The 14,080-nt window shown below is 37.3% G+C and overlaps 1 protein-coding gene and 1 pseudogene across 1 annotated transcript in view; both read left to right on the top strand.

The window, feature by feature from the left end:
• Window positions 1-1,763: 1,763 nt before the first annotated feature.
• LOC107094730 lies at window positions 1,764-3,021 on the top strand (annotated as a pseudogene).
• A 2,557-nt stretch (window positions 3,022-5,578) lies between these two features.
• mrpl39 (mitochondrial ribosomal protein L39) overlaps window positions 5,579-14,080 on the top strand; it is a 17,279-nt gene continuing 8,777 nt past the window's right edge. Inside the window, exons 1-8 of the mRNA XM_015390523.1 lie at window positions 5,579-5,756; window positions 7,036-7,242; window positions 7,322-7,461; window positions 7,550-7,649; window positions 11,297-11,364; window positions 11,443-11,555; window positions 11,638-11,703; window positions 11,809-11,988. Coding sequence (XP_015246009.1) covers window positions 5,720-5,756; window positions 7,036-7,242; window positions 7,322-7,461; window positions 7,550-7,649; window positions 11,297-11,364; window positions 11,443-11,555; window positions 11,638-11,703; window positions 11,809-11,988 — 911 coding nt within the window. The 5' untranslated portion in view covers window positions 5,579-5,719. The remainder of the gene's footprint in view (window positions 5,757-7,035; window positions 7,243-7,321; window positions 7,462-7,549; window positions 7,650-11,296; window positions 11,365-11,442; window positions 11,556-11,637; window positions 11,704-11,808; window positions 11,989-14,080) is intronic.

Genomic DNA, 14,080 nt, shown 5'->3' with positions numbered 1-14,080 from the left:
CAGTTCACACAGGATATCACATACAAGTTGCATATATTTGGAAATATGAACGGCAATGTAAAGAAATTGGATTTCGCAAAAACAAAATCGGAATTGAGCATTGAGGCCTGCAGTGTGAACGTAACCTTGGTCTCCTTTTCCCTCGCTCCTTTCTAGACTCCTCTCTTCACACCTGCTCCCAATCTGCTCTCTTTGTTCAGTCTCCCATAAATACTCTCCTTGGGCTGTTTCCTCGTCTAACTTTGTCTAACTACGTCTTACTTCGTCATACCTCGTCTTACTTCATCTTACCCTGGCTCCTTGTGATGGTTTTCCCCTAATGTCTCCATGGTTCTGGTTTGTTTTATATTTCTCATGTTGGATTTTTGGATTCCCGCCTCTGTTACCTGTGTGTATTTCATTAAATCTACAAAAACTCACCCCTGCCTCCCCTACCTCTGCATTTGGGTTCTGTCAAACAACCTCCTCCCCCACTGTGACAGTCAGATGTCAGGAGAGGACCAGGCTATAACAGATCAGGGTTGGGTTTGGAGCAAAAAGAGTAAAAAGACGCCATTGTGGATCAGATCAACGTTTAATGCTTGGTCTGTGGTGATGATGGGCACTGTTTTCTTTTTTCATGACCTTTTGTGTTTGTTTGTTTTTTATCTTGATGTAGTTCAGCAGCCCGGCTGGTGGGGTTCATAATAAAGCATGGAGGCGGTAGTGTAATAATGTGCAAAACCATAGTCGACTGATTACTTCCAAACATTAAAAGAAAAAGGACTAAAATAGACTTGCCTTATTCTTTATTTTTCCTACCAAGCTTGAATCTAAATCCATCAAAGCTGGACGGAGACAAACAAAACGACCGAACTAGACATCAGCTTACATTTGCTTCTTCTTCTTGTAAAATGTCCTAATGTATATCATAAGCACATGGAGGGGGGTTCTTCGAAAGCTAATGTTCATGTCACCCCATTTTAGAGCAGCACATTAGCTTTATTCAATTATTCAGTAACTCATCCCATTAGTCTCTGCAGCCTGGTTTCTTTGTATTGATAGCTCAGAGGAAAGAAAGTTAGAAAGAAAGTTGTGCAAAGAAGCTTTTAATTCTAGAAAAGTGCTTAAAGTTTGGAGATTTTTCACAAAATATGAAAGCATAGATAAAGAGGCAGTGTTTTATAGCATATTCTGACTGGTGTTTTTTTTGCAACCTCTTATTTGCTGGGGGGGATAATGTAGATGCGGCATGCAGGCTAAAAAACGCTGCAGCTTTATAAGTTTTTCATTTAATTGATCAAATAATCGATCAAAATTTAGTCTGAAGGACACCCCTAAACCTGATTAAGGATTTTCAAATGGTGGGATTTACTTTTTAAAACAGAAAGTACTTCATGACATCATCAAGAAGGTTGAAAGATCAAGAAATTTCAAGAATGCATGATAACGAAGTCACTAAGAGTTCTCTGGCTTTTGAAACTATTCATGGAGCAGTGGAGAACCTTTAGAAAGCCTACCAAAATTACTCCAAGAGACGAGTGATGACTTATATAAGAGGTGACTAATAAACCAAGAACAGCAGCGCAGGACTCATTTTCTTTGGCTAAGGTTAGAGTTCAGGATTCAACACCGTCTCAGTTTCTGCATCCCGTTTGAGAAAGAGCATGGTGCTGAATGTGGGGCAGTCTGGGACTCTTCCTTGAGTAAAATCCGGAAGGAGGATGTCTGATCATTTGAGTTTGCATGCACCTATGATTTGAAGCAAAATGCCAAGTCCAGCTTGGATGGTTCAAAATAAAGGCGTTCAAATAAAGGCGTTCTAGTGGTCCACACAAACTTAAATGAGTTCCTATGTTTGTCTTCTGCGCAGGTACCAGCAGGTGCCGGTGGTGCTCGTGGGGAACAAGGTGGATCTGGAGGACGAGAGAGAAGTGTCCCCCAGCGAGGGCCAGGCGTTGGCCGAGGACTGGGGCTGCCCCTTCATGGAGACGTCAGCCAAGAGCAAGACGATGGTGGACGAACTGTTTGCTGAGATCGTCAGGCAGATGGACTTCTGCCCTCTGCCCGACCGAAGGGAGACCTGCTGCCCTGCCTGTAGCATTCAGTAACCGCCTGAGGGAGGAGCGGTGGGTGGAGGGGGGGAGTAGAACGCGCATTAAAGTGCAAATGTATTCGTGTTAGAGAGTCGGAGGAGAAAAATCCACTTGTGTTGATAGTATTTCTTCAAGTTTCAGCCTTCTGTCTAGAAAGGCATTGTGGGAAATGTAGTAAAACGCTCTCTGAAAAAGGTAAAGGTGAGTCAGATCCAAGCATTCATCACCTGTTTGACAAAAACTGGATTTCCACTTGAACAACAAAGCAACACTCAACCTCCAGCATCCATCAGCACTGGTTGATTCATTTGGAGTGAAATTCCTTAATGCACCGTGGTGCCAAATATATATTAGTGAAGAGGATTGTAGTGCTAAATGCTCTTTGGGAAAGCAGCCATAGGTTAAAGCAGGTATGGCAGTGCGCTCAGTGGTCTCTTTTCCTCCCTTTGTGTTTTCCGTCTCTTTTTTGCACCTTTTTGGACATTATCTGGCAGTGCAAGACCTTCCACCATGTAACAGATACGTAACGCCACTGTGATGGGAGTTGCACTGGGAGCTCATTTCACAGCAGGACCCGCCTAACTTAACTACGAATGAATGAAAAGATGCAAGAATGTCTAAGAGAACCGCACCTTTGGAGGGGGGAGTTCCTGCAGAAGATCCCAAACGCTGACCTACTGTGGATGATGTGTGCATGAAGCTGTGCTGTCACACTGACACTGAGTACAATCAGTCTCGCCCCAAAGAGGCAGTATCAGTCAGTCAAATTTGTCGTTTGAAATGTTCGGACACTCGTCTTCTTTTTCACACTACGTATGATCCAAATGCTTGATTTGAGTATAAGGTAAGCAGAAGTGTCAGCGAGTAGCTCGTCTGTCTGGGTCACACCAGTTATGTTAGTGGTTTGATGTCAGAAACACTTATTTTCAAAAAATAAAACTTTACGCACAAGTGTCTCATGTGCTTATTGATGAATTCCTGTTTTTTTTATATGAACTTGTTTGGAAGAAACAATATTTTCAGTCTTTTCTGGTTCTATGACTTATTATCTTTGGATGTTTTGGATTGTTGAATTTTAAATAAACCCAACACTTATTTTGGATGCGAAGAGGGAGCCTTTAGGGACCATAACAGGATTCTATATCCAATCATGAGCCTTCTCAACATTTATCAGGATAACATAATTATAAAAACAAGATTCAAAGTGATGATTATCATGGACATAAGTAAAAACTAAATCTTGGAAGAAAAGATTGATAAATAATGCAAATTTCTAAAACAAAAACAAAAAAAACTGGGGAACTGAAGCCTTGGTATTAATGCATTCCTCTTTCAAATTTCATCATTTTCAAAAACAAAAAAGAAAAGACTTTTTTTAAATAAACATCTTAAAAACTAAAAAGAATCCAAGCTAAAAAACTCCATCCCTATTTATACTACGTAATCAGTTTGCTTCTAAAAAGTGCATTTACACCTGGATGTTTAGCATTTAGGTCAATCACAAAAGATAAAAAAAAAGTTTTCAACTTAAAAGCAAATTACTATATCGCTTTTACAACTTTGGTATAATTACTGCTTTGAGTGGGTTGCTCTTTCTGCTCATTACATTTGTTAGTCTCTGTCATCCAGTCAATAATAAATTAGGTGATTGGTTTTAAATTAAATGAATTGTTTCCACCCTAATATTTATAGATTATAAAGATTATGTTATGCATCGTCTATAATTCTGAATGTTTAAGAAGCTGTTTGGTTAGAACGGTGCATCGTTGGGATCGCCATAGTTAGCTTTTTCACTATTCTTATGCAACACTGAAACTGAATGAGTGTTTTTATTTTGATTCTTTACACTTTAAATAGGAATTTGTTTTCAAAAAAAGAACTAATATGCCACAAAAAGGTAAGGAAATTTGATCTTAGTCGATTATTTCATTGCAGTAAAGTTCATTGTCGCTAGATGCAATATCCCGGAAAAACCTTTTTCCTTCTCTTTAAACCAAAAAAGTTATATATACACATAACCATAGTATATATATATGTATATATATATATATATATGTTTATTTATTTGGTTGTAAAGAAATTTCTTGATCGATTCTGATAAAGGCGGAGTGATGGTTTGGAGCGGCATCCCCCGGACAGAAAGAAACAAGGTTTGTCATCATCAGAAGGGCTCTCTCTCTCTATGCACTTAAGATATCTGGTTGATAAATCTTTGGATTAATGTCGGACTGACGATGACATTTTGGATTGAAAAAAGCCATGATTTCCAATATGGTTTACTGTCCAGAGTAACCCTAAGAAACTTGTTCTTAAGCCCTTTTTTATTTTAGCTTTATTTTTTAAATGTTAGGCTGTTCATTTTATTTTATTTGTATCTATGTATTTGCATTAGATGGTAAATGTACTTTGCACAACATATACATCATTATTAGTGTTGTCTGGAAAGAGTACAACATGTAGAAACATAAATACGAACTATGCACAAAATAAATAGCAAGGATCCCAGAATTGAACCCTGGGGAATCCCATATAAAACTGTTTGTAACTGTAAATTGGTGTTATCAATTTCATCCTTTTGAAATCCATATTCCCCAAAAATCCTCTGGGCATTTTTTTTTTTTATAGGTATGATGCCCCAACACTACTTGAACTGTTATCTATAATGCATGCATATTTGCAAATTCCATTAGTTGTTCTTCCTGTGCAAAACATGAGCTATTATAAACATATTATGAATTAATGAATAGGTTAATGCTGAACCAGGGAGAAAAAAGTAAATTGTTGTGATGTTATTTTGGTTTAGGATGCATATCACTACCATTTTAATAAGTAATATATTATCAGTCAATGTACCAATAAGAAAAAAAGACACAAATCTGTGGAATTGGTGCTTTTATATATAAAACCTAATTTACACTTTTCCAGTGTTATTGATTTTTCCTTTTCTTTCAATTAAGAACATCTATTTGTTCCACTGGCAAGTTAAACTTTCTGTCTAACGTCACCTTTTAAAGGTATTCTAACATATAATAGGTTCCTTGAAGTAATTAATTCTCAAATTAAGGATAAGTCTTATTGAAGTGTTTATTCTGAAGTCTAACGTCAAGACAAGTCCTATCACATACATTTCAAGTCATTAACAACTACTAATAAAATATTAATGACATTAGTAAACAAAAAATGTGGATTAAATAATTCAGTTTTAGTGTTATTAATATTTTATACATCTTTTTAAGTAAAGTCACACTATTACAAGTCATTGGTGCTCAAGTTAACGTGAAGTTACTGCTTTATTCTGCTAAAATCAAGTAATTCCTCAGGTCATCAAATCTAGGACTTAAGTCAAGTCCTCAATTCAACTGATAAACACACAAATATTATTTCAAAAAAAATATTTAGGGCGTTAGCAAGGTCTAAACAGCGGCACCTGGTGGCGGTAAGTAACATCGCAGCTCAGTTTATAAACGTCAAGCGGAACTTTTTTCGTTTCTGCTGGACGGCGGACATAAATATGCGGTGCACAGAGCTTATGCATGGCGTCCTTCAACTATAGGGGTTTCTAGCTTGTCATTTATTTGTTTACTCTTTAACTGTAGCTTTTTTAAGTTTGTTTTTCTCTATAATTTGTATTTAAAGTCATAACTATGGCGACAAGGACCGTGTGTCACATTTTCCAGAGACGTAAGTAGCAGTTAGCATTAGTTAGCATGAGAGATTTAGGCAAAATGTCATGGCATTAGCTTCAAATATTTAAATGAACGATAATTGGTAAATATAGAGGAATTCTAGAATCATTGTGGAATATATAGTATAAATATAGTGTAGTATAAATATAAAAAAAGAAAGTTAGAACTGTAAATATACAGTCATATTTTTATATTACTATTTTTTATGTATTTATTACTGTTTTCAAGGCTGCACTTTAAAAAAAATTGAATTGTCTAGAACTGTTTTAAACGAAATTTCTTTTTGTTTACACTCTTATATCCAAAATGACAAAATAAATCAGCCTAAGTAAGTCTTATAAATCCCATTTTAGGACACAGGATGACATTTGGTTAGGGTGTTTTCCATGAGCTACAGCTAAACAAACCTATTGTCAGTTCTTAAAATTTAACAACAGTTATTTAGATCTAATTTCAAATGTAAGAAATGCACACAATGTTGTTTATCAAATAGGGGAAAGTAATTTTCCAGCATTTGGGTTTCAAACTCATCACTTTAAGTGCAAGTTGCTAAATCATAACAGATGGTATCGAAGAGGAATGAGAAGAAAATTCTTAATTATTAAGAAATAAACCATGTTTATAGTTATTTGCAAATAAAGATTATTTTGCAAATCAATATATCTGTAAATAATTTTTTTTCTTCGATTAACTCATTAATAACCGGATAGCCAAAGATTCCTTAAAGAAGATTTTTCACAAAATTAAAGAAACTAAGTTTCTGAGCATATTGACAGACAAATAAGTTGTATTTTATCTTATATTTTTGATGTATTTACTGCTGCTCTGTCAGCTAAATATGTTTTAGAGTCTCTATACTAGTTAATGATGAATTGATTGCTAAATTAGTTGACGATTATTTCAATAATCAATTAATCCAATTAATAGTTTCAGCCCTAATTGAATCAATAAGTGTTAGACTGTCAAATAGTTTGGGACTTGAAAAAATTTTTAAACAAAATAACTTAATTAAGTGATTGCAGAAGTTAGTAACAGTCTCTGCTCACTGTAAGCTCTTGGAGATGTGATTCGAGATCCTGTGGTTGATTAAAGATGGCCACTCTGTATATATAGTTTGTTGTTCTGAAGAGGGACAGCTTACCACAAAATGTTGCTAATATAATATTGAGAGAAAGGGAGAACCCTTTCGAGCCTGAAATATACATTTTGTTCTCCTAAAAAAAAATAAAATCTGAATGGAACGTTTAATCTTCTCGCCTTGTCTGCGCTTTTAGGATTGTCATCCGCTGCAGCAGCTGTGCGTCCATCTCCTGCAGAGGTGCGCAGTCAGCGTAACGCGGTCTTCTCCAGAGAGCAGGCCAGGCAGAGAGCTCTGTATCCCCGCATCGAGAAGATAGAGGTGTCCATGAAGGGACCAGGACTGGACGGTACACTCCTGATCATGAATAAAGGAATGTCAACTCCTCTGAGCTGTGCTAGACGTAAGTCAGATTGGAAAGGACCAGAATACCTACACCCAAATCATTTTTTTTTTCTTGAATACTAATGCTGTATCTTTAGATCTAACTGAGCATCATGTGAACAACTCGGCTCTGGCGATGGTGGATGGAGAACCGTGGCCCCTGCATCAGCCCCTCACCCACTCCTGCTCCGTCACTCTGCTTACATTTAAAGACAGCGACCCAAGTCTCGTCAATGAGGTGCATCAAGAAATCAAAAGTTCCAGTTTTCTGGAAAGAGAGCTAAATGGGAATGTTTTGGATTTTAATCCGGCCCTTTACCTTTCAGGCTTATTGGCGTTCCTGCGCTGCTCTGCTAGGACAGGTCCTGGAGACGGCATTCAAGGACGATTACGCCGTGGAGCTGCTCAGCACCCCAGAAGTGCCAGGTTGAGGAACACATTCTTACATCTGAAACACTTCCTGCAGTACATTTAGATGCAATGCAGAAATCTCTTGTTAGGGATTTGTCATATTTTTCTCTCTGTATCACTTCAAACTCTCATGTTATCTTCAACTATAACCAAAACCAAAATATAAGCCCTTATTGCGACATAAATACTTGGAATGGAGATGCAACTGTTTCTACTTCCACAGCTTCATATTTGGAGTATATAGAGTAGATAGAATGTATTTTGCAAAACTTTGCAAACAAAAATAATTACTGATGTTTGAAGAAATAAATAATCTAAACTGCTTTTTGAAAAGAAAAAACTTTAATGAACATAATATAAGTAATTGTAGTAAAATGAGCTGCAGTGAAATAAGAACACCTGGACTGAGTCCTTAACAACAGTAGTTTCCCAGTGTGGCCGTCATATTGAAAAGAGAAAGAGAGTGAATGACTATAGAGAGCAGATTTAATCTAAAACAATCTTCCGTATCTGGCCTGCCTCTCTGTTTACGTTTCCTCAGGGTGAGGGATGGGAAGTGTCGTCATAAAAGGCAACGGAATAATCGATCCACCCTACAATGTTTGGCCCATTCCCAATACAAGCACTTCTGCTCTTGCTTTCTTCCATTTTGTATTCCCACCAAGGATTGGAGTTTTTAGTGCATTCCAGTTCTCCAGAACCGTCTTTGGCCCCGCCCCTAGGCGCCCTCGATCCACACTTTGGCTAAGCGCGCATTTAAGCTCATGCTGTATGTGACCTTTCAAGCAAAAAATCTGTTTGGATAAACATAAAAAAGCTTGTAAATAATCAACAAACATAATTTTTTTCTCTAAAATAATATTCAATCAATAATTCTTCTTCATAAGCTTCTGTTTTTTATATTTTTGCAACAAAAATTCTATTTTAATTTTTGATTAAGGTAGTAGTTTTCGTTAAATATGTATTAGATGTTAATGGTAATTTTTTGGAATATTTAACCAACCTGAATAAACATAAGCTTAAATGTACTGAATCCTCCTAAAATAAAAAATGCAAAGCCATTCCCTGCTCCTTAAATATCAAATAATAAAGATCACTCTGTTTAAAATCATCATTGAAAGTGAAATATTTAGAAAGTATGCTTCATAATAAATGTAGTGTTGAGTAATTGATCTTATAAAGCCTTTTCTGTTCAATAGTTATAAAATATTGAGGAAACCTCAATGGTATTAAATGTATTAAACGTTTCAAGTTTAAAATACCAAGCCAAATAAACCCTGGTAATAAAACTTAAAGACGAGATTAAAATGTGTTAAATTATGGAGGAAAGTCTTGCCTTTATGTTCTGTCTTATTTCTAAAGTAAATTAGTTAAAATGTTTCACATTTTTAATTGGCTCATATATTCTACATTGACAGTCTAAGTTGGTCTTTCTGATGTTCAAATATTTATAGCCTAAAATGAAAAATGTTCTCAACTCCTTAAAATGTTGTTTTTTTATGAGCAAAACTTAAAAAAACTTAAAAAAAACTTTAAGGAAAGTATGCAATGAAATGCCTGAATATATTTTTATTTTTTAAATTGCCTTTATCTTAATTTTCTTTCCTCTAGCACTTATTCCTTATTCCTCCATGATTGCTTTCTTTATTCTAATCTGTAATTGTGTGTGTAGGTTTATGCAAGGTTAATATTCTTGTTGGAATTTTATAATCTTATTTGGTAAATTAGGTTAAAAAAACAGAAGAGTGAGCTCCAGTGCCTATTTAAAACTTCTTTTGACGGGTAATTATCTAAATAATTCATACTCTATTGTACATGTTCTTCTTGTAGAAGTTTAAAAAATATTTTTTAGCAGTAATATTTCAAAAACAGGGATTGCTGTGGGGTTCAAGTGCTATTCCAGTCTTTAAGATTGTAACCTGGATGCTGAAACCTTTAAGTGCACTTCCTCCAGTTGCACACGTCATAGGTAGCGTAGGTTTTAGTGTGAGGCCCAAAACCAGACCGCCCCCTAAGCACTAACCCTTAACCGTGAAGTGTCACTCCCAATGAAGTCTCACTCGCAGATTTGGAAGGCTCTTTGATTGAAGATGGGAGGGGGTATAAACGTGAATGGTCCGGCTTGTTTCCTCCAATGGGAAACTAAAGCAGACGTTGCCATGGCAACACAGAGACACCCCATGCCGCAGGTTAACATAACATTAAGCATTTGCCCCTTTCTTAAAACAAACGTATACGGTGAAAAAAAAAAAAACTATTTCAAAGAGGAGCTTCCATTTTGGAATAAATTACACTGCACTGATGCAGACTCGCTATTTAAGGGCTGAACATTCCACTGGCCCTACCCACTACATTGGTTTGGGACGGTCCTTAATGTGGCTGACCCTCTGCAGGAACGGGAACATGGGGGGTTAGTGCTCAGGGTTAGAGTTTAGGGGCCATTTAGGGATTGGGCCCTAGTATCTGAGTGCTGCCTTGAACTAAGCGCTGTGACGTGTGCACAGAGATTTGAACTGTAGATGGAAACTCCAGAGCAATGGTTATCTAAAACTAATGAAACGACAAAAACAAGAATGGGGGGGGGGCATTTATGTTTACTAAAATAAAAATAAAGAAAAAAAAACATGAAAGAAAAAAAATAAACTAACTGAAACTGCAATAAGAGTTTACAAATCTAATTAAACTGAATTTATTAGAGATGTGCATAGGTGTGTTAGTCTTTATAATGGGTAGATAAGGTCTACTTTCCAGTAGAAATTTCACAAACTAAATTAGCCAATGAAAACTAATTCAAACGAAAATAGAATAAGAAAAAAAAAACAGAAGTCAAAACCAAATAAAACTAACGAAAACTTTAAAACTATTAAACCTTTATTGTCGCCAAGGTGTCCAAAAACACAGGGAAAAAAAGCTCTATAAATAGATAAATGAATAAATGAAATAATGATAAGATAAATTGAACCTTATTGATTTCACAATTGAGAAATTTACTCTCCCCTTTGGGGAGCAGTGGGCTGCCACTGTCCAGCGCACAGGGAGCAATCTGGGGTTAAAGGTCTTTGCTCAGAGAGCCAGAGTGGCAGTCTGTGGGCGTGGGTTTCAAACTCACAACCTCAGGATTCTAACCACTAGGCCACCACTCCCCTTTAAGGCAGTAGAGGGTTCTTAAAGTTGCTAAATAGAGCGACATGCGGATGAGTTGGCAGCAATCTTTGAGTTAATTGGCTGATAAAAGTAGCACAAAAGAAATAGATGACTTCATTTATAATGAGAACATGGCAAACCATACTTTGTAATATTCCTTTTTTATTAAAACAAAAAAATTTCTAGAGTTCCTATATTTCAATTCCATTATTAAAAATGCTGCCTACCACCAGGGGGCGCCCTGCACTAGTAGTGGTGCACAAACATATGAAGTCTGCTGACCTGACAGCAGTGATTGATACTCTTTATCAGAGCAAATTTAAAACTTATTGGTGTTGCTGTTATGCCATCCAGTATCAAAAAGGTGCATATATTACAGAGAATTTGAACATACCTTTCAAAATGTTCATATTTGAGTTTTTGGGAAAAAATTATTAATTTTTTATTAGAATTTCTCTAAAAGGACAGCTATTCAGATAGTTTTTTTTTTGTCTTCTTTTTTTTTTTACCTCCTGCAGTAACTTCCGGGGCTTTCTGCTGTGATGTCGTCCTCGACCCTCAGCTGGACTCCTGGACCCCGTCTGAGGTAATGAAGATTAAAACGGAGCCATTTTGAAGAGGAAAAAAAGTTTTTTTCTGAGTTAAAGTGTTTGTCCATTTGCAGGAGACCTTGCGCTCTCTGACCCGAGGGGCCCAGCAGCTGATCCATCAGGATCTGGTCTGGGAGCCTCTGGAGGTCACGCCCTCTGTGGCGCTGGAGGTTTTCTCTCATAGCAGGTAGAGTTGATCCGACTCTCACAGGTCTCTCTCTTTAACACCACAATGATGTTTATTTTCTGACTTTGTTTTTTTCTCTCAGGTGTAAACAGGAGGAAGTAGAACAGAAAGCTTCACACAGTCCTAAAGGCACCGTTATGCTCTATAGGTGATTATTATAATTATATTATTACTATTTATATCAGTTATATTATTATGATTTTTAGTATTATTATAAACTCAATTTAATTTACTTTCTATTCTTTTTTTCCAGATGTGGTGATCATGTGATGCTGAGTGGGGGCCCCCTAGTGGCCAGAACAGGCCTGTGCTCCCAGTATGAGGTGACAGCTCTCCACAGCCTGGGTCAAGGCCCCTGGGGCCACCACCGCAGAGCTCAGGGCCTCTCGCTGCCACTGCAGCTGCAGGTATATGACCAACTAATTACTGATCAGCTAATTCTTCAGCTTTTTTTTATTAGATTTAGCTGCAGATTAACTAATCCTGTTATTTTAGGGAAGTTTAATCGTGTTCAAATAAGATTAGTTTATCTTGGATTAAAACTTAATCCTCTATGCAATGTTTTATTAAAGTTAAAAACACAAAGTCTTATATTGGCAGGACTTAATAATAAATTTGGTTAACTTGTTGTGAATATGGATTATTCACTTGTTCAGAAATTCATGTTATTGGTTTTCAATCGCTCCCTGGGATGCAGAGTGAAACACAGCGCCCTCTGCTTTAACCAGGAGGGGGCGCTGTGTGCTTGATGTATCTAATTTAGCAGAAGTAGTTTTATATTCCTGTAAAATTGATCCATAAATCTTTTATATCCACGATAATCCAAGAACTTCTTCCAGTCAGGAGAACATTTGCACAGAGCAAACGCATCCTGTCAGATCAGGAGTAAAAGCGGCTCAGTGTTTGAGGGACAGTTTTATATTGTTGGAAGTGTGGAGTGATCTATGGACTAAATGTTGTAGAGGTTAGGACAGAAATAGTTTTTATTTTTAGTGCAGTGGAAATATTTACTCTGCTTTGCTCAGTTTACTCAGTCTTCCTTCCTTCCTTCCTTCCTTTTACCAAGTCCTTCCTTCCTTCCTTCCTTGCTTCCTTCCTTTTACCCAGTCCTTCCTTCCTTCCTTCCTTGCTTCCTTCCTTTTACCCAGTCCTTCCTTCCTTCCTTCCTTCCTTTCACCCAGCCCTTCCTTCTTCCCTTCTTTCCTTATTAACAAATCCTCCATACTTTCTTTCTGTCCCTTCCTCTTCCCTTACTTAATCCTTCCTTTCTCTCTTATCTATTCAGCCATTCTTCCTCTCACCCTCTTCTATATTTAAAGTCTGATTTTTATTTTTTCTACCTTTTTATATTTATCTCATTTAAACAAACGTTAAGTGGTTCCTAATTGACCATATTTGGATATAGGCACCATGCACTTCAAGTTTTTCTAGGTTTTATTGCAAACCCAGATACTGATTAGTAAACATGACATCTCAGCCATAGTTGCAGGGATAATTTGCTCACATGTCTGTATGTCACATTCCCCTGTTTCTTTCTACAGGCTCATCATACGGTCTGGAGGAAACTGAGGCAACGGGCAGAGAAACTGGTAAGGACAATAAAACATCTCTGCATCTCTACCTCAGACAGCGGCAGCGTCAAAGCTGAGCCCAGCTGACAGGAGCCTCTTGGTGCTCTAGTGCTTGTTGGACTGCTGTCTGTGCTGCAGGCCCGTCCCCATCCCACCCTGCTTCACATGTAGCCAGCTCTCTGGCTGCAGCTATCGCCTCAGATGCTGAGAAGCAGCCAGAGGTTAGGATTTACCACTGCTATTTATATTGTGTTCATTTTAATGCTGGCAAAAGCAGAGGCGATGCATGGTGGGCTGTAATCTTTAGGAAACAGCAGGTCCCATCCTGCTGGTAGAGGACTCAGTGAGCAGACATCAAAAGCACACACATTAACTGGGGAGCCAAGAAAAAAGGTATTTTTAAAACTCTCCAAGTTCACTGCAGCAGAGAGGCGCAGATCTGGATCTAATGCAAAGTATAATCTGCTCGGTTTCCAACACAGTCAGGAGGAGGAGGAAACATTTTTAGATCATTTAGTTTTGTTTAGGTCCAAATAAGAAATTAGAATTAGAGTATTAGTATTAGACTTGGTATACTATTCCATTTACTGTTCCTAACTGACATGCTTTGGTCTGTCATTAGTCTTTTTTCTCTTTCTTGTATTCTACAACTTTTTTTGTGTCCTTCCTCTCATGCATTGCTTACTTCCTTCATTGCTTCCTTCTCTTGTATTCCATTCATCCTTCCTCACTTCCTTAAAACCACAGGTCCTTTTTCCTTCATTCTCTACCTCTTGTGATAAGCTTCCTTCCTTCCTTCCTTCCTTCCTTCCTTCCTTCCTTCCTTCCTTCCTTCCTTCCTTCCTTCCTTCCTTCCTTCCTACCTCTTTTTTGATATGCATCCTTTAGTTTTTTTTTTCTTTATGTGTAATTCATTCCTTTGACCCTGGTTTCCTGCATTTAATGCATCTTTCC

The sequence above is a fragment of the Cyprinodon variegatus genome, unplaced genomic scaffold, assembly GCF_000732505.1.
Source record: "Cyprinodon variegatus isolate N-32 unplaced genomic scaffold, C_variegatus-1.0 Scaffold503, whole genome shotgun sequence".
NCBI lineage: Eukaryota > Metazoa > Chordata > Actinopteri > Cyprinodontiformes > Cyprinodontidae > Cyprinodon > Cyprinodon variegatus.
Note: the sequence above shows the minus strand (reverse complement) of the source record. Positions and strands in the feature narration are given on the sequence as shown.